Here is a 20282-nt window from a genome sequence, read left to right as displayed (position 1 = left end):
TACCATAAACTGTAGCGAGGGGGAACCCACGGAACTACGGTCATTGCGTAATCCTCAATTATGAAATAACTTGACAATGATATTAATCGCAAAATAAACATTTTCACAAAAATGGATTATAACATGAAATTGAGTGTTATTGAAGAAAATAGAAGCAAGCTCAACTGATAACAACGACTATGACATTTGCGAGGAAATGAATGAGCCAAATAAGGGCAATGAGAGATAGATAGTAGTATACGTAATAGTACGTATGCACTTGACCGACGCCAATAGCCATTTGGACTCACCAGACAGTAAACTATTAATAATGTAAGAAACCCTTGACGCAGACAGTCCATTCCTAGATGACCGCATGAGAACGCTTGAACATAACGTATATTCAAGAAGCAAAAAAAAAGACCTGTAATTTTCTATTGCCAGTATTTTCCAGAAATAAGAGAGAGAAGAAATAATATAATTAAACCCACTAATATTCCATTGCTGGGAGGCGCTCATAGCCACTAGCGCTCACCGGTCGGTAAACGACCAGTGGGTTAAGCAACCGTCGGCGCGGTCATTCTATAGATGGGTGACCGCATAGTGAATTGAGCGTCTCCGTGTTTTGGAGGGCACGTAAATAGTCGGTCCCGGATGTAGTCTACTAATAAAACAGTCGTTAAGCCATGTTTTGGCTTTTCAGGCGGCTTGAACAACTTTGACACCAGGTTGACCACTAACCATACGACAGAACAGCTAGGCAAGAGTTTCCTCTCGAAATAAGGAAGTCAAATGAGGAACTGGGGGTTGTAAAAAAATACTAAAGAAATAAAATCGACCCGCTATTCGCTTATCAATCACGTCTTTACATAGAAAAGGTTATATAAATCAACTCGCTTCACGATGTGGTTCGGCCACATAAATACACCGAGCCCACGCCACGGCCGCACTCGTGTCACACAGGGCTGGGTCACGGACCACACCTGTACATACATAGGTAGAATCTACTACGTACGTAGAAGATTTAGGTAGACTGAAATATCGTACTAAAGTTTTTATGAGAATGAATGCTAAAATGTTACTTAACTTTAAGCATTATGATCATGGTGTCTTTGTCACTTTGACATGCGTCGCAGCAAGAGAAATACTTTTGAGATGCTCCTTAAATTTAATGTATCTGCATAAGTTACCAATAATGTAATTATTTTCGGCCTGTCATTTTATGACTTTATTATTTCATTATGTTTGCGTTGTTGTTTGCGTTCCGTTTGGGTACGTTACCCTATAACGTACCCAAACGGTAAAAACGGGACCCTATTACTGAGACTTTGCTGCCAAGTTAGTCATCAGGTCAAGTCACCAGGCTGTAAACTCGTGAACCGTAACAATTAGACAGTTGAAATTTTCACAAATTATGTACCTATTTCTGTGGTAAAAAGGTCTTTAAGTGGGCTCTCATACAGCAAATTATTTTTTTTCCATTTTTATAAAATAATGATGGTACGGAACCCAACAAACGTCAGTCCCTCTCGTACTTGGGCGGTATTTTCTGAGTGACATTCTATATATTAAGAAGGGTTCCCAGTAAATGTCAATAATGTCCCGCTATTTATATATAGTGTGGGTGTATTCAACTTTCCTTGATCCTTCTTAGAAATAGATATTTATTTGTGTACAAGTACCATGCTATTTCAGTAACATCTATAAATAAAAGCCGAAAAAGTGCGAGTCGGATTAACGCACGGAGGGTTCCGTATCATCATCTAATAAGTAATAGAACCGTTAATTCTTGTGTAAAAAAATTAAAAAATGTATATTTTTAAGGGAGTCTTCCTTAAATATATAATCTTTTTTTAGTATATGTTGTTATAGCGACAACAGAAATACATAATTGGTGAAAATTTCAATTTTCTTGCTATTACGGTTTATGAGAGCCTGTAATGGTGACAGACGGACAGACAGACAGGCCACTGAAGCTTAGTAATAAGGTCCCGTTTTTACCTTATAGCTACGGAACCCTAATAAATTGACACATAAGTCTTTATAGAATAATAGACTCGTAGTGTACAGAAGCTATTCTTATAAATAACACGTTCCAACCACTACTTGCTTCAAATAAATCTATAAAAATACGTTTACTGCCTTTTTCGTATATTTTACTAGAGGTGCCTTGAATATTCCGTACTCGTTTTGTATATTCGTCTGAATTTTTATTTTAGGATATTTGGCCAAGAATTTCACTGTAAAATTCTGTATTTCCTTATTACAGGCAATGCAAATTTTCATTTTTTATTTAACAGAGGCGCCCAGAGCCGGTTGCGCTCACCGGTCGATTAACGATCTGTGAGTTAAGCAAACCTTGGCGCGGTCATTCCATAGATGGGTGACCGCATAGTGATATTTGAGCTGGGCGTCTCCGTGCTTCGGAGGGCATAACAGAGAAACTCTATTGAGGTAATTCGTGAACAGACACCTTATGTCTATCGGTTTGGACCATAATAATAGGGATAATTGTTCATTACTTTGTTGAACCATGCAATTTTTTGTAGCTATTGAGCAGAAAATCTAAGTACCTTACACTATTACATAATTTTCGTCGCCCTCGACCATGACCGTCGTTATTTTCAATTCCATCCAACCAATATTGATTAATCGTACTGTTATTTTAAATTCAAATAATAAACTCTGCTTTATAAAAAAAACCCTAAAAACCTAGTGTGATCCGCATAGAAAGTGGAATAGTTCATAAAAGAATAATAAAAATATTGACATTTCGTTATTCGATAAGACGCATTCGTCGCATCACTAGAACAAAGAATATTTGCGAATAACGATGTAAGGAAAAATTGCGATGTGCTCGAAGGTAAGATGGTGGATGAGTTGGCTTTAATACGAAAATTACGGGATTCGTTTTATATCAAGTTTATGTTTCGATATTCTACTTTGTGTACGGGTGAATACGCACAATTTATTTTATATCGAATAACCTTTGAAGTAGGTAAGAAATACGGTAAATAAGACTTTAGCCCCGATTTACGAGGACTTTACGATGTTTTAGAGTAGTATTAGGATTCTATAGTTCCAGACCTCTATAAAACTGGTGAGTGGATCTTTTTAAGTCTGGTTCAGGTAGCCTTTGGTTTTAAATGAATCTATTTTGTTCACTAAACATACATTCGAATTGTTCTATATGTGCTACAACGAACTCGATCACTGTTAATAATAGGACTAAGAAAAGAACATTGTTTTGCAAAACATACAATAGTAATAAAGCAAAAACTTGTATCAAAATCAGTAGAATCCATGAAAGAAATCCAGTACACGCTTACTCCAACGGGAACGTAAGTAGATTACATCGAGACATTCTCCAGCGGAGATAGACTGAACGTAACAGCGAATACACATCCAGACGTCTTATGATTCCGCCACGCGTCGACAAATCCGCTCACTTCGATCTCGAACTGGCTCGCATACAATACATTTAGAAGCACAAACACCAATTCTATTTGTCGTGTCAAATGGAACGTTTTAAATCCAATCGTGGTACAAATGCTTCGCAGATTTACTCCAAAATTGTTTAAACGGCCCAATTTTCGCTTACGAATGCTTTCAGATACAAGGGCCACGTGATTGGACGTACATTGTGCGCGTCAGCTGTTTTCGAAAGGTACACAACGCGATTGTTATTAGAGATTGTGTGATAGGACTACCGCGATCCTGTTCAATTGTGGACTAATCGAGAAAATTTAATCACCTGCAGATGTGATGAGAACTGCTGGTCCAAAGTACAAAGGGTTTGGAAAACCATGTCATGATGTTAAAAGACCGTCATCAGAATGTGAAATCTGCTGCATAATTGGTCAATTTGATAATAAAGAATGTTTTATCTGTTCATGATCAGTGATTTTTCTGCTTGATTAGAATAAAAAACGATAACAATAACAAAAAGTTAGATACAAGAAAATTGTAATTTAATAAAGATTTACTTTGATTATTATCGTACGATCAATTTCAAAAATACCAGGACTGCATAAACCGTCAGAAGATATAGAAGCTTCATACAGATCTGAAGCGAGACATGCATTGTCCAATAACCGTTCCTTATATTGAGTTTTGAGTGAATCTCGGAGCGGGTCGTGATTTGAATGTGGCTGCAAATTGAGACGGTTCCACAGTACTGTGGGTACCACGTTAATAACTTAGTTTGCGAGACTCTCATTTGGCAATACTGTTTCATCAAATTGGAAGGATGGGGGGATATGAAGCGATGGGATAGATAAATTTTAGATTGGAGAACATGTCTTGATTTTGGATTGTACTGTATAGTTGAGTTTGAAGGGATATGTGTTGCAGTAACTCCGTAATGTAATTTCGTGGATGAAATTTTACATAGAGCAGCAGCAGCAGTAAGCTTTCAGTACATAAAGTAAAGTAAATCTTTATTACCTTTGACTGAGTTTACAATTTGTTACAATACATCAATTGTTGACACATCAACCAGCCCTTTCAATCGATACATAATACACAATTATAAATAGGAGTAGTTTCAATTCTTTAGGACCAAAATTTTGTAGCCAATAAAATGATATAATACAAAAATAGCTCTTATTTTTAATCATACTGTTAATGAATAAGAAGAAAATAAAAATATAGATCAACAAAGCGTGGTAGAGAACGACGATTTAAAACATATACTAAAACAACTTGCAGTACAAGCTTATTAGCAAAACTTTTGAGTAGTCTAAAAGGCTTAAGAGTTTTTAAACGTCACATTAGCTCATAATATTAGAGTAGTTTCCAGGGTAATTTGACCGACTTTAGATCGTGAGAAGGTGAGCAAAGCTGTCCAAGTTTCAGCTGCTAAACGTCCGAGAGGAGTTCCAAACTGCTTTGGAGCAAAACTTTAAGCTTTCTGTGACTTCAACTGCTGTTATGTGCACATAAATGTGGAGCGTTTAAACTAGATAAATATGTCTCTGTTGAAGATATATAGAGGGTTCACTTATTAAATGCTGTCGGAGTTATTTTAAACAAGAAAATAAAATATTTCATTAGAGTTTTATCTGTTGCGACTTATTTATGCCGAATAAATATGTAGATGGTAAAAGTATGGTAGACTAGAGAGTCGGGTAAATATCAGTTAAATGAAATAGGTTTTTATCACCTTGTTGACTTGATATTAAAACTAGTGAGATCTGAGAGGTTACCAAAGAATTTGTATTTGACGCGACAATAAAAATTATAAGAAGGTGTAATAAAATGATAATCCTCTTACTTGATTTTCGAAATTCAGGAGACTCAGTATCGCATGTTTCAGTTTGCATTTTTTACAGGTTGATAATGGCATTAACTTTGAACTTATAAAGTTTTTTCTAGATATTCATACCTAAGAATATTTGCAGTGTGAAATATTCTGCTTTCAACTTCGCGCGGGACAAATAGCTTTCTTTCCAACCCCTCAGGAAATGAGGGTGTTCCGTTCCGGCGAAAAGAGCTATAGTATGCTTATTCAGGAACTGCTATTAGTCAAAATTCAGCAAAATATTTGCATTTTCAAATAGCAGACGGCATCTCTTTACTTATAATCATTGAATTACGAAGACACATGAAAATATACGAGATTTTTTATTTTGTGCATAAGTATCTGATAATAATGGTTTTCGAGATGTTCGATTGTTTTGAAATAAAGCGGCAAGATAAAAAAGCTTTATCTAATTTGATAAAATAAATTAGTGTTACGATCAAACCAAGACCGATATCTAAATAATCTTTAATTACAAGAAGCTATGAATTATATAAGCTATCAATCAGGTATTCAAACCTTTTGTTCACTTGCGAACTCATATTATAAAAACATCCAACAGATGGCTTCCACAAATAAGTCTCTTCAGCTTCACGTTGAAAGCAAATCCTAATTTAGACACCTAATTGGAATGTTTTTAGAAATTTACTCTCCTAAAATAGCCTTTTCACAAACTTTGGGATTCATACATATTTTAGTATAATTTATGCTAAAAGTAACTCACATGTTAAACCAATGGCTTTTACCTTCAGACCAAATATAGAAAACGAAATAAGCCTTTGAGAATGCGATATGAGAACAAGTTTTGAAACGTTTGTCAACTATAAATACAAGTTATTTCTAGACATTAATTAAAATGAGATTGAATACGTGTTTGAAGCAAGCTTGGAGTAGTTACTAGAACCGTTTTCAATCTATGTTTGACCTTGGTTCGTAGAAACAATCTATTTTCTGTTTCAGACACTCTACTAAGCAAAATATCAACAACAGTTCATATTTACCGCAATATAAAAGCTAAAAAAGTTTAATTCTACTTACAAATACATTTCAATGTTCGCATACAAAGGACCTGCACAAGGAATAACATTGGGACCAGAATAGACATAGGCTTTCGATACATTAGCACATCTTTTATAATACGTAATTTCAAATTTACTGAAATAATTTCCTCACTAATAACATGTTATAAGTACGTTTTAATAATTAATCTGCGTGGATAGCTTTCTGCGGGTATTTTTCACGTTTGTAACGAATTCTAAGGCTTACGTCGGTTGGATTAACGTTTGGTCCCTTACTGTATTCTTTATGTTTTGCAATTTGGCTAATGACGTACTACGGCTTTGGGGTAACGCCTCGCAGGGGATTTTGGACCCCTTAATTATGAATTTTATATCCTATGGCATTTTGGAAAGAAATCGCCCCTGTGGCTTTGACGCCGCTGGCGCTATGCTAAGCCTCCCTTTAGAGGCGCTGCAATTATTTGAAGTTTTCTGATTGAAGATTCGAAGTTCTCGTTACGAGTTTATAATTTTCAAAACGTTGGCAAGTCAAAATATTTTTATTAAGTCATTTTCAAAAGAAATTTTAATAGCTTCTTGTTATTTAATAAGTCCGTCCGTACTGTAGCTATGAATTTACATGAATAGTCTCAAAACTGAATTTTAATACGTTATTTATTTTTGACAAAAAAATAACTCTTGTTAAATTGGTTCTAAAAAATATATTACAGAAATCATCTTTTCACAAATCGAGATCTGCCAACTTCCAACTTCAAATACTAACTTAAACGTAGAATTATACAATCGATCCTCAAAATAAGCCAGCAAGTGTTTCATCCCGACTTTATTCCCAACGTTCTTTTGTACTTAAACGTCTACACAGAAAGTGTTACAAATAAAACAGCCTCCGTTTATCTTCCTCATAATCTCGGCCATAATCCGGCGATTACGCCAGCTATCAACACTCACTAAGAAATCACATTAAACTTAGCTAACATTTATTATCTAGCTCTTAGCGGATTAGCCTTCAAAGATCAAAGGACGCCTTGTCTTTATCAAGTCAAGGATTTTGCAAGTCTGTTAGAAGTTAATAAATCTTAAGCTAAAGTTGCTTTAAGACGGCTTTTAAAGCAAGATTTTCACTGCATAGAAGTTTAGTAAAGTTGGAATAAATCTTTATCACGATTGCACTGATTTTCGAACCAAAATAAAAATGTTTATGTAAGGATCTTTAGTAAAGGTTAACTTTGAAATCTATAAATATCTTATCCCTGACCACAGAATTAGATCAAGGATTCTCCTCATCAATTTCAGCTTAAATATCTCGGCAAAGCAGATTTTTCCGATCCGTAATCTATAATCTCATCAAAGGTTCTCGGCATGTATTTAACCCAATATGACTGTGTCTAGCTGGCCTACATACCTAGGCCGGGACTCCACCAAAGCAGAGATGTGTGCGGTGTGCTGTGTGCTGTGCGAGAAGAGATGTTTTTCAGCTCGCGGGACTCCACCAAAGCGGAGATGTGTGCGGTGTGCTGTGTGCTGTGCGATAAAAGCGTGTGCTCGCGCGCACGGTACTAGCAAGATGGCCGGCCGGCGCGCGCGCGGGGTTCTGCGGGTTGCTAGCGGGCGAGAGGGGGGAGGGTGACATCGCTCACTGCACGCCGCTCACATCTCTCGTCTCCACTGCGCGTCGTCCGCGCACAGCTCACATCTCCGCTTTCATCGCGACATACAAATATTACACATCTCCGCACAGCGATCTGCACTGAAGCTGAGCGGAGAGGAGACGTGTCAATAACTCAATTCTATTGGTTGTTTAAAAAACATCTCCTCTCCGCTCGTCTCGTCTCCGCTTTGGTGGAGTCCCGGCCTTAATATTGGCAATTATTTTATTCTGCGAAGCCAAGTGGCTAAAGGAAAATGGATATCTATTTAATTATTAATTTTACTGATATAGGCTAGATTGTGAACTATGTAAAATAATCTTCAAAGCATTTTTCCATTGCCTGGCGGATGAAGAACCAGTGAAAAACTCATTCGATAGAAAATAAGCACTACCCTTAATGGACTTCGTCATTACCAGAGTCAAAACCAGTTTATGTATCACGTAACTCAGTTGACAACTATAAGTGTACGTCGAATTGATGAGCACTATTCAGTACATTGCTGATTTGACGTAACGTGTTAATCACTATAATCTAAGAGGGAAACCAATGTACTGCATAGCGGCATTTAAATATGTAGTTGCCAACTCAGATAAGTGATAGCCCCGCTGTTCACTGCCTGACGTAAAGAAACGCTGTAATTAAACGTCACAAGTTAAATTGTGATTACTTTAACTTACCTATATCCAAGGTAGCAACAGCATCCTTCATCAGCTGATACGTGTCTCCGTTGATCCTAAGGAAGTCCACGCAGCCCAGTAGACCGTCAGACAGACCAAGCTTGCTCTGAAGACCCGTCGTGTTCCCAGCTCCGCCGACCCAGACGGGCTCGCGGAATGTCATGCGGGAGAAGAGACCCTGGTGACAATAGACGAAATAATTATTACAGGCCTGCCTCTTTTTCTCTTCCATGCCATGATACCTATTATGGTTGTGGGGTCAGGTCTACAGGAAAAAAAAACACGAGAATTAACTTAACTTTAACTTTACCAAAAAAGAGAACATAAATTGCTTGCTTAAATTCGACACAAGGATTTGTTCCATTTCAGGGAATAATTCCAACAAAAAAGCTATAGGAAACTGTAGAAATCATATAGAATATGATAGTGTGATATATAGACCATTTCTTTGTTTATTTATTTTCTGTATCTAAACAAGCTTTAAATGAGTCTTAATTTAACAATTAAAATAGACCCTAATTTGTAATGAGATCGATCTTTTTACGTCACTAAATGAATAACCAATCGCTTAAACGTAAGACAAACATTTAATACGAAAACGTTCATTTTCCTCAAATGTAAAAAAGAGATCTGCAAATCAATTTCACATTGAGCATAAGGAGAGCCTACTAAGAGAGGTTACGACATCACTCGTTACTGCATGGCACAGACGTATGTAAATTACAGTCAAGCCGGGCTCGCTTTTTATACCTTTGCCATTCGTGCCAGTGACGTCACTTTATGGACTATGACTCTCGTGTTCCGGAATGATTAGGAGATTTTAAAGACTGTGGTTTCATTCACTTTGTACTTTTGTAATGTAGATCACATTTGGATTAGGAATTGACGTGGATATTAGAGTTAATAAATCAGGAATTAAGTAGAAAATGTGATTGAAAAAGAAGATTTCTTGAAATCTGACTTCGCTTAGGCATGGTTAATGCCCAGTTTCTGAGGTACAATTAGTGGTAGTTTATCTATTCAACCCGTCATTGTTATATGAGCTTAAACGCTATTGAATAGATAAAATGCCGCTAAATGTACCTCAGAAACCGGGGGTAAAATATGTTAAGTATATGTAGCTGCAAAAATGATATTCCAAAGGGTTTCAAAATAATCATTGTCTCAAGATAAATATTTTCAATGATCATGACAGATCGTAATCTCAACCAGACGTCCAAAAACTTCACCGATACGCCATCGTTTTAATTATTTCTAACGGAAACTTTTTAATTAATTCAAAATTTAAAGATTTACATCGGCAAAACCTATTCCACGTTTGACCGACCATAATCGGGGGAACTTTCAACCGGAACGGAGTTAGGGTGGCAGTTTGAGCGGGGGAATTCCGTCAATTCTTCTAAGACATTACCCCCGACTGTGCTGAGGCAATTATGTAAAACTGGAAATGGACGCCCCGTAGGCCCGCCCCAAGTTATGAACTTATGATAGACGTGCGTACAAAATATCGCACGGAACCGAAAGATACTCTGCACCGCTGTAGATTTATATGCCAAGTTTCCATATTTAAATGCTTAAGGACCATTTAAATTCCATAAGACGAATACGACTCTCAGTAATTTATATGAATGTCAGCACTTAGTCGTCTACAGTTCCACGTATATAACTCCAATTACTATTTCATGCGTCCCGAAACTAACAAATACGTTTTCAACATTTAATCTTCAACTCGATAAAATTCGAGCACCCCCTCTGAAAATTTCCAATTTTTATTACACGTTTCAAATTCATAGTGATTTTTTTTATGGCTGATATTATCCGCTCGTCTCTCTAGGTAGTGTGAGGTGAAAATGTGGCCTCGTTTGCTTCTCCAACCCTTTAGACACGAATGCTCTTAATGAGTTGGATCCGCTTTGGAACGATTTCGGCGAGCAATGGAGATGTTTTTGCGCCTTATTTTACACCTTGTGAGCCAATTTATGTGTGAGATTAATGGCACACGCGGAGAAATGCGGTCTCGTTATCTGCCAGGAAAATGTACTGGCTCCAGAGTGTAATGTCTACCTGAACATCAATTTTATGTTCCAAAATAAGGCTGTGATGGCAACGAGGTGAATAATGAAGTTGATTTTTATAAAGAAAGTCCTGATCGCGTTCATAATATTCGCAACTGATGTAATTTTTCTTCAGAAAAACTCTTTTATAAAGAGACAGTTTCGAGGAAAAGTTTCTGGCGAAATTACATGAGACGTGTAGGTAGCGTCAATATGAAATGTTGGAGACGAAGGTCTGGTTCGCAATAACGTTGAAACTAGAAAGTACGAGACACAATATTGACGATACCCACGAAAGATAGTTTTGGGACTTGGGAAAGAAAACAAACTGGAATATAGGACAGCTGGCGTTGAGTTGTTCGTAAACATCCCGCCCTTCGAAGAATACGTCTTATGTGATAACCGACTTACTAATGTAATTTACTCTTGTAATCTTAGAACGTTTTGTTGACTCTCCATTACTGGTGAGATACTTAGGGGCAAACTTTGTGATAATGCACGCGCCCGCTTTGTATGTTGCCAAAGTTTGGAGTTCGGAATTTTTCGGTACGGCAGCAATCAAAGATTCCATCAGAATTATCTTAAAAAACTTGTATAAATAACATGTCTATTGAAATTCACTTTTAAAAATCAGACAAGTATTTTTTCGAATATACTAGCACAAACTGAACAAGAGAATGAGTTATTTATTTACTTTATAACCATAGCCAGTGCATATACAGGGTGTGGCGTAAATAATGGATAATCCATTACCAGCGGATGGGTGACTTCCCGACTGATCAAAAAATTAAAATTTACCTCTGGCACAAGTATCATAGTTTTCGAGATTTTGGCCATTTTGTGTGTTTTTTAAGAAAGCGATTTACGCTCTTAGTTTTTGATGCTGTGATCACAAATTAAGGCTTTTTTTTAATCCGTTTTTTGCAAATAAATCCTGAATAGATGTGCTATTGAATCTACAATCTTGTTTTGTTCTTACTACTTGTTTTTTATTTAAATTATGCATTCAAAGTTAAATTTTATAATCTTTCACAACTTTCGTGCAACTTTGAGCACTTGTGGTGAAAAAAAAATGTATAGTGGCTTTACTGCCCACGCCATAAATAATTTCTAAATTTTATTAGAATTTTAAATTGGTATAACATGCAGCATTTATACTGATTATTGTCAAAATATTACAAAGAACTTAAATTATTAACACTTTTGCCGGTCGACTAATTTTATTTTTGCACGCGTTTAAGCTAAGTTTGCTTTAAATTTTAATTTTTAGATCAGTCGGGAAGTCACCCATCCGCTGGTAAAGGATTATCCATTATTTACGCCACACCCTGTAGTCTTTTATAACTAAGTTGTGATTGATATTCACATCTGTATTTAGATTGCTCTAGCTATTTTTGTTTACAGATCACTTGTTTATGAAGTCATTTGTAATTTTATTAGACAAACAAGCAGCAAAACATGTAGTTTTAACTATACTTTGAGCTAAAAGCTCATTCAAAACAACAGACTCTAAAACTCAAGTACGAAAAGGCAACTACACACTTCACACAGAAACGTCAATTCCGACAGTCAGAATAGCACGACGCGACGCACAGTCACAGTCACAAACGTACAGTCGTACAGTGAAAAGCAAAAATATGTATACACCGACACATCTTGAACAGCATTTATATCAATGAACATAAATAAAATACAACGGTTTATTAGCTTCAAAGTAATTGGGCTATTATTGGGTTTGATTGACAGCCTCCGTAGTGCATTGATGGTCGCCACGACACTACCAGTTCGTCGAGGGTTCGATTGCCACACGAAACAAAATAATATTTGTCGCGATTCACTAACATTTATTTGGTAGTACTTTATGCCCGTTGTTTGTACGTAAGTAAAAGTCCCCGCAACATGAAAAACAATAGTAAGTTCGGAGTTGTCTTAGAAAAAATGACTGGTACTAACAATAAAATTGTCCATTTCATACAAAAACATATAAAAGATGACATTGCATACAAATATTCGCTCGTGACTGTACTGTGATTCACGTAATGCACATTACTTGTATCACAGTACTGCATCGTACATTAGACGAATCAGAGTGAAGTGCAATCTCTAAATGGAACCGGCTCTAACAATATCAACTGACAATTTGCTTCGTGTCCCTACTATTTGTAACAGAGTGGTTTGTATGGAATACAAATGTTTCTTGGCAGATACTTGTATGGCTATTGAAGTACTGTGTAAATGCTTTTGGTGCTGTAGTTGGCTGGTTTGACATTTTAATGCGTGAAGAACGATGTGTGTTTCTTTGGGAGATTAATTTGTTTTTTTTATTGGTCTAGCTATGAACCTACTGCTCATCGCTACCTAACTGCTTGAATGTACTTTGAAATTAATTTAAGGGTTTGATGTTATTAAAATTATTTTAGATCTTTTATGACAACACATTAGCAGTACCATGACTTATCATTAGTAATTAAAAGTAGTATTTTATGTAAGCTACGTACGTTACGTGACGCATGCTCATAGAATTACACATGCAACGAACTCAAACAAGACAAAACCCCAAACCTACCTTACATAAGTACTTAAGCGTTCTATATAGCCGTAATTAAATTTTTGTATTTCGACACATTCTTCGGTCACGTAGTACCTTGAGTAAAGCGCTAATCCAATTATATCTTTACGCTTTTATTCACCATAATCTCAGTACTAACAAAGTCTATAGAAACGTCTCAATCGCCTTACAATTGTATAACACAGTTAAAACTTTAAGCTCCCCAGTGGAGCTTCGAGAACTCCCTCAATATCCGTTTTTACATCTCCAGAAACTTGTCCAACTAGTTTTTGATTGAAATCTACATTTAAAACTTATCCGGATTTGTTTAATCACTATTCGAAAGGAGTTTTATTCTTTTTGAAACTAACAATTTCAAGATTTCATATTTCATTATTAAAGTTTCGAGGGCACTTAAGTTTGGTTTCGAACAAATTAAAAAGGTTTTATTTCATCAAAAACTTGTGTAAGAGCTTCGTTACGTATTTTATTAATGTTGGGATTAAGATAAGTTTTAGGAAGTTTTATTTAATTAATCACTTGTTTGTTATTTATAGAGACTTTAACTTTACCTAATTCTTCATTTATAGAAAATTTTATTATAGCTATTTATTCCTTGTCTTTATTACTGCTTTGCCAATAATTAAATTGATACTTAATTTCTCCAAATTGTCATCAATATTTTCAATCCTCACATTTTTCTCAACATTATTTACATCAAGTATTCAAATCCAACCAACTCCCAGAAGACATTTACGTCATCATTTTATACCCACAACGTAAACCCAAGATCAAAGAACAAACATTTTTATATTCCACGACATTCAACAACTCATTTCCTCTACAGCATCACGTGCGGACAACATCCAAATAAATCCTTGATTACCCAACTTAAAGACCGAAACAGCTTCTATGCTAAGGCTTTGTGTCCACTGAAAACACGGCACGGGCTTTACGTAGAACAATATACTTTGATTGCATTACAATAGAGTCCAAATTTCAATGAGAGCTATTGTTCTATTAATGAAAGCATCTAATATGAATATCTCCATACAATAATCTTCCCTAAAAATAGTAGCGTTTAGGCATATCAGGGGGCTCCCGGATGTCTAAGCAATCTTCAAGAAACTTAAACGTTAGTAAAAATAGTGTCCTTTAGTGTCTACACTTTTCCATTCCTCGTTTGCTTAAGGACCACAAAGCTACGAAAATATTCGATACACAGAGATTTTATTTTCAAACGACTACCGCCATACTTAGCTTTTTGTATCAAGGAGCTAATGCGGCAAAAATGCCTTGGGATGCATAGGCATGCCTAGGGATGTCGCGGCATGCTTGAGGATACGACAGCAGATTTTTATCATCAGCGTGGGTTTATACGTATGGATGTGAAAATACCCTGTCATACCGTGCAACAGTGGGTGCCGGACCTAACAAAGCCTTACTAAAAAATTCCTCACGGCTATTAATAATGCACCTTCTGGCTCAGTTCCGCTCCACGCATAAGCGAGTCCCGTACAAATTGTTTCCAACGGTATCTGAATTAAGTATACTGCGGTGAACATTCTATCCCGTGATATACAGAAGATGAATAATTTTCGTGTACGCTTTAAAAATTAGGTGGGTAGTAAATTGGAAGAATTTTGAAGTGGCCCAATTTCCGAGACTGCAACCTGTTGAAGGATTAAAGGAAATTTGAATTGTAGTTGTTTTAACCCAGATAACGTTGGGGTAGCTGTAATTAAAATTGATTATAATTTTTCAATTAATATTATTAATTTTGTTACATCACAATCATATAAGCAGAATTGGCAAGGACCAGGAAACGTTTGAGTAAATGCTTAAAGCAAAAAATACCCATTATTGTGCAAAACAAAAGTCCAGAGAACGCATTAAATCTCTGCCTATATCCTTAGAGGCAGAGATTTAATGCGTGATATCATGCACATAAATTTCTAACTAAAACGATATTTTTGAAAGGAGCAAGATTTAAAAATGCACTTTCCACAAATACATCAACATTAAAACCTACTTCCAAAACCATTTAAATCATACACAAACGCAAGCACTGTAACTTTACACAAACAATTTATCAACCTTTCAACTGTCGTCAGATGAAACGGCAAGAGGAAAGGAAATCTACGTGATACACTACGGTTTGCTTTTAAGTTCAATAGTCCAAAGAACCGGGGTACTTTTTAAAACGTATTATTCGGCCAATTGCTTCGAGGGCCTCGGACAAAGAAACGAAGGCAAGTCGACTGTGGAAGCTTAAGAAATCAAAAAACTGCCCGTAATTGTGTAGTGCTTTGCTAAAGATTGGGCTCGGGTCTAGATCTTTTTAAATTGCTTTGTGTTTTGCCGATCGCAAACGAAGCAATTTACTTGTATTGTATTCCTTTGACCCAAATATCGTGATTTTGTATAAAGTTTCAACTATCTTTGGCTTTGTATTTTCTTCTTAAGTTCGTCTCAAGAAAGAATAAATCGGTAAAGTCCAAATGTAGGTGCCATGTTGTGCAAGTTGCACAATGTTTAAGACACACAATTTATCATGCAAACGCGCACAGTACCTACGTTTGTCATATTCCAATGTTTTCATTTAATACATTTTACGTTTATGTTGGAGTAGCGGTTGCATTCTCCGGGAATGTAACTGTCACTAATGATTATCCCAATGTTGAGCAATTGATCTCACTTCAAAATGAGAGAACAGTTAACGCATGAGTTTCGTCTCAAAATGAGATAGGGTTAAGTCCGTTAGGCCTCCAAGGCCGATAGTCCACCAAGGCTGTTAGTCCTATCCCTGGCCAAGTTCGGTTCAGGGGCTAAAATCACATAGTGATTCATGAGTCAAGTAAAGCGAGCTTTATGTAATCAAAAATCAGATAGATGACAGGTTACATATAAAGTAGTTAGTAACAGAATATCATGTTAGACCCGAAATAATAAAAACAACACTAAATTCAACTTTTTTATCGACGACCATTACTTCAAGTGGTAACTTAGTACTCCATAAACTAAACAAGTAGCAACTAGTCTACTTTGTTTAGTGTTTCCATCAAGGCGTCATCAAATAGTCATAAAACTGTTCAACTAATCTAGATAACTTCACCTGTAATGGAAATGTTACCGAAATTGTTCATTAAGATAAGACGGGATGCGTATTATGAGAGTGTACAATACAGTTGTAGTCATTTAATTATGCAGAGGCGGAAAATAATGGCCGTTAATGCTCAAATAATGCACTGTTTTAAAATTACTGATGCCCGGTTTCTGAGTACATTTAGCGGTAGTTTATCTATTAGCCTTTTTTTATAAGAGTTTAAATGCTATTGATTAGATAAACTACCGCTTAATGTACCTCAGAGACCGGGAGTAAGATATTATCAAACGTATTGCTATCTTCTACGTGATATGTCCTATTACTACTAATATTATAAATGCGATAGTTTGTCAAGGTGGATGTTTGTTTGATACTCTTTTACAAAAAAACTACTAGCCGGATTATAATGAAATGTAAAACATATATATTTTACCACCTGTGTATTTACACTTAGAATCTATTTATTCATCTTTCTTACAACTATTTTTTACAGATTTGTACCTAATACAACAGTGGGGTAGGATACTATTTACTAAGGAAAATCTTTTCGCACAGTTCAGTCGTCGACGAAAGCTACTATGGTATCTATTGAGCTGATATAGCTACGATATCTCCATTAGACGATAGCAGGACATAATTTATGTACTAATAAATCCACCATAGATTATTCTACTATCTTAATAGGTGTCCTGTCTGATAACTACCATGCACGTTGAAGTGTTTAATGTCCTAACCAATATATGGACTGTCGCCTTATGTCCTAGTTCGTCACCTAAGATTCAAATATGAGTAGATAAGCAAATGTGTAGCTGCTGTTGCAGAAATTACTCAGATTTTTGCGGCGCGCTAATAAAATGTACGTCCATAATGATCATGCTGCGCTTTTTTTATGATCATGTTGAAAATAAAATGAACTGAAACATTTCATTAGACACACATTTGAATCTTCATAATAAAATATGTTTTTGGCATTACATAGTAGCCGATTTGACTAATCTTATTGAAAACAGAGATTTTTTGTTTAAAAATAAAAAAAATGCTTCAGTTTGTTCTTACCTTAGACCGTCCTCGCACTCTCTTGCCGTTATTGAGCCGCAACCACGCGTCCCATCGATGTCTGTACACTGAGATAGTGTTCCAATGTCCAAGCCGCACTGGCTCTGGTGAGCGAAGGATACCGGCGCCACTGCCGCAGTCAAACCTGGGGCAAAAGAATATGAAATTAATAATTTTGTCGCTTAAAAGTCACTTACATACTCCCGGTTTCTGAGGTACATCTAGCGGTAGTTTATCTATTCAATAGCGTTTAGAATATAAAATAACGCTATCGAATAGATAAACTACCGCTAAATATACTCGGAAACCGGACATTAGCAAAGGAGAATAATCATCTAATTTTATCAACCTTGCTTGATTTTTCGGTAAGGTTGCAAACTTGTTTTCTACTGATAATTGTACTAATTCCCTTTAGGGTATGTGATTCATAGTTTTATAGAGATTTTATCGCACCAATTTATTGTGGTGGAAAGGGTCTCACACACATACACACTCATAGTAACAATGGTTGCAAACCTCACAGTATTTAAATCCGAAATACGGACTTCATAGAAAATGTAATAAAACCACAAGAAGCAAAGATGCAAGATATAAAATTATACAAATGTTAAACCGTTTTCTATCTGGGGGCACGGAAGTGCCCCCGCAAGTCGAGCAAAAAAAAGCGGCACGGCCGTAACATCCTTTTCTCGAAGCAATTCGGGCTATTTTTGACACCCCTGTAATTTCGTTGTGGATAAAACAAGAAGCCTGGATTTTCAGCAACTAATCAGTCATTGTATAAACACGGTATATTTCAAATTTCAGTCAATTTGACCCAGTAGTTTAAGAATGACAACTTGTTAAAATTTTGAATTTTGTCACTCACTGATTCACTGACTCACTGACTCACCGATCATCAAAAGTCTAAGGTACTTCTAGCAGACTTAGAAGCTTAAAATTTAGAATACAAATAGGGTTTAGTGTCTTAATCATGGGAAAAATTTAATATTTTCTAATTTCGGTCCAGTTTTCTAAATACACCAACTGCAACAATATCTTTGTAATCCTATATAAATGTATAAGATTACAAGGTTACATTTGCAGTTAATGAATTATTACTGTAGAAAATAAAATAAATAGGTGTAAATAGGTACCTACTATATGAGGCATAACGGGAAGGGGTAAAGGGTGGGTAAGGGTGTTTAGCCCATGAAACTTAACAACATTCCCATAGGAAAATATGTTGAATTATGAAAAAAAAACGTCTTTCCATACAAATTGGACTTATGTTCGCTCTACAAAAAGAAGTGAGATGCCATCAAAAACATTCTGTAAAAACCTCAAGTCTCGCCGTAAAAAGTTGTGAGATCTATATAATACCAAGTCGATTAATCTATTTAGTCTCTACTTAAAGGACCTTCTATCTTAAGTTATTACGTATGTTATTATCACGTCAATTTAAAAAAAAATACTTTTAAAACAAATAGATCGACTTGGTCATCGCAAGAAAACACAAATTCGCCATTAACATTTCAGGAGCATTAACTTCTCGTCGTGCTGTGTAGTGTGATACATACTAATAATCAAATCATGCGATGGCCAGGTCGGTCTATTTGTTTAAGAGGTATTTTTTTTAAATTGGCATGATAATAACATATGTAATAACTTAAGACAGAAGGTCCTTTAAGTAGAGACTAAATAGATTAATCGACTTGGTATTATATAGATCTCACAACTTTTTACGGCGAGACTTGAGGTTTTTACAGAATGTTTTTGATGGCATTTCTTATACGTTATCTAGCAAGGCACTTAAGGCTCTTCACAGCACACTGAAGTGGAATAATACAACAAACAATTTGATATACATTTAAGAAGACAAGTCTAGACGTATCAAAGACACACAACACAACTTAAAAAACACAAAAAGCCCAGTGTTATACTAAGTCGAATAGACGTTTATTTTACATTGACATTTTCAGAGGACGAAAAGTTCCTTTCAAGGGCCTGAATGTCAATAGCTTTTTACTTCGGGAGGGTTATAAGAACTAAAGAAAACATCTCCAGAATGGAATCGAGTGTAAACTACGTCTGTGTACTACTTTATTTACTTCGGTATACAATAGGGGATTTGATGTAGAAGAAATTCTTTTTCCCTATGAGGGAGCAAAATTGCAATGTCATCTAGGTGGAAAAAAGTAAGTTTGTAGAGGTATTTTACTTTAGGGGTTGGTTTCTTGAGAAAATTAGTTAGATTTAGGAATGTGAATAAGCATTACGGAATGAATGACTTGCTTTTTATTATAATCTTAATGAAAAAGACCTCTTACTGCCTCTTTTAATTAAAAGAGTGACTTGTTCTTATTATCAAAGATGTGTGCGATGTAGTTAGATGAAGCCGTATTTACTGTCGGCATGATTTTAATTTTTGCTCCTATTTCATTATACAGAATCATTTCATTATTTTGTATATTTTTCAAGTGACGCAATAAACAGTTACTCAACCAACTAGTAGATAAAACCTTAAGCAAAGATAGCTTTTCGATTCAATCATAAAGGCTTTCTTTTTTTCCTTTCATCTTACACCTCACATGAGCACTGCAATCCTTTGCCAACTCAAAAATGAAATAAAAATGAAACTAGCACAAAGGAAAGAGAACTACCAAGAATTAATCACAGACTTACTTCAATGAGATTTTAGACTACATTAATAGTTAATTATGAACTGAGTCGTAAGCCAGAATCGATAGGACGGACTTAATTAACCGGGTAGTACATAAACCCGGTAATACACGAACCGGGTACTAATCTAGCACTAGTATATCCGGATATAATTGCGAGTGCTTCAAATTATGTAAGCGTTGGTTTAATTCAATTTTCTATGAATATTGTTCGAATGTTTTAGTGTTTGAA

At 35.8% G+C, this 20282-nt stretch overlaps 1 protein-coding gene across 1 annotated transcript in view; it reads right to left on the bottom strand.

Annotated features, from left to right (window-relative positions):
* Positions 1-20282, bottom strand: part of SP2353 (EGF like, fibronectin type III and laminin G domains protein pikachurin) — a 198208-nt gene that overhangs the window by 28454 nt on the left and 149472 nt on the right. Inside the window, exons 7-8 of the mRNA XM_076130043.1 lie at positions 17391-17535; positions 8627-8804 (exon numbers count right to left, since the gene is read on the bottom strand). Coding sequence (XP_075986158.1) covers positions 8627-8804; positions 17391-17535 — 323 coding nt within the window. The remainder of the gene's footprint in view (positions 1-8626; positions 8805-17390; positions 17536-20282) is intronic.

Source organism: Anticarsia gemmatalis, chromosome 23, assembly GCF_050436995.1.
Source record: "Anticarsia gemmatalis isolate Benzon Research Colony breed Stoneville strain chromosome 23, ilAntGemm2 primary, whole genome shotgun sequence".
NCBI classification, from domain to species: Eukaryota; Metazoa; Arthropoda; class Insecta; order Lepidoptera; family Erebidae; genus Anticarsia; species Anticarsia gemmatalis.
This window is presented reverse-complemented; position numbering and strand designations above follow the sequence as displayed.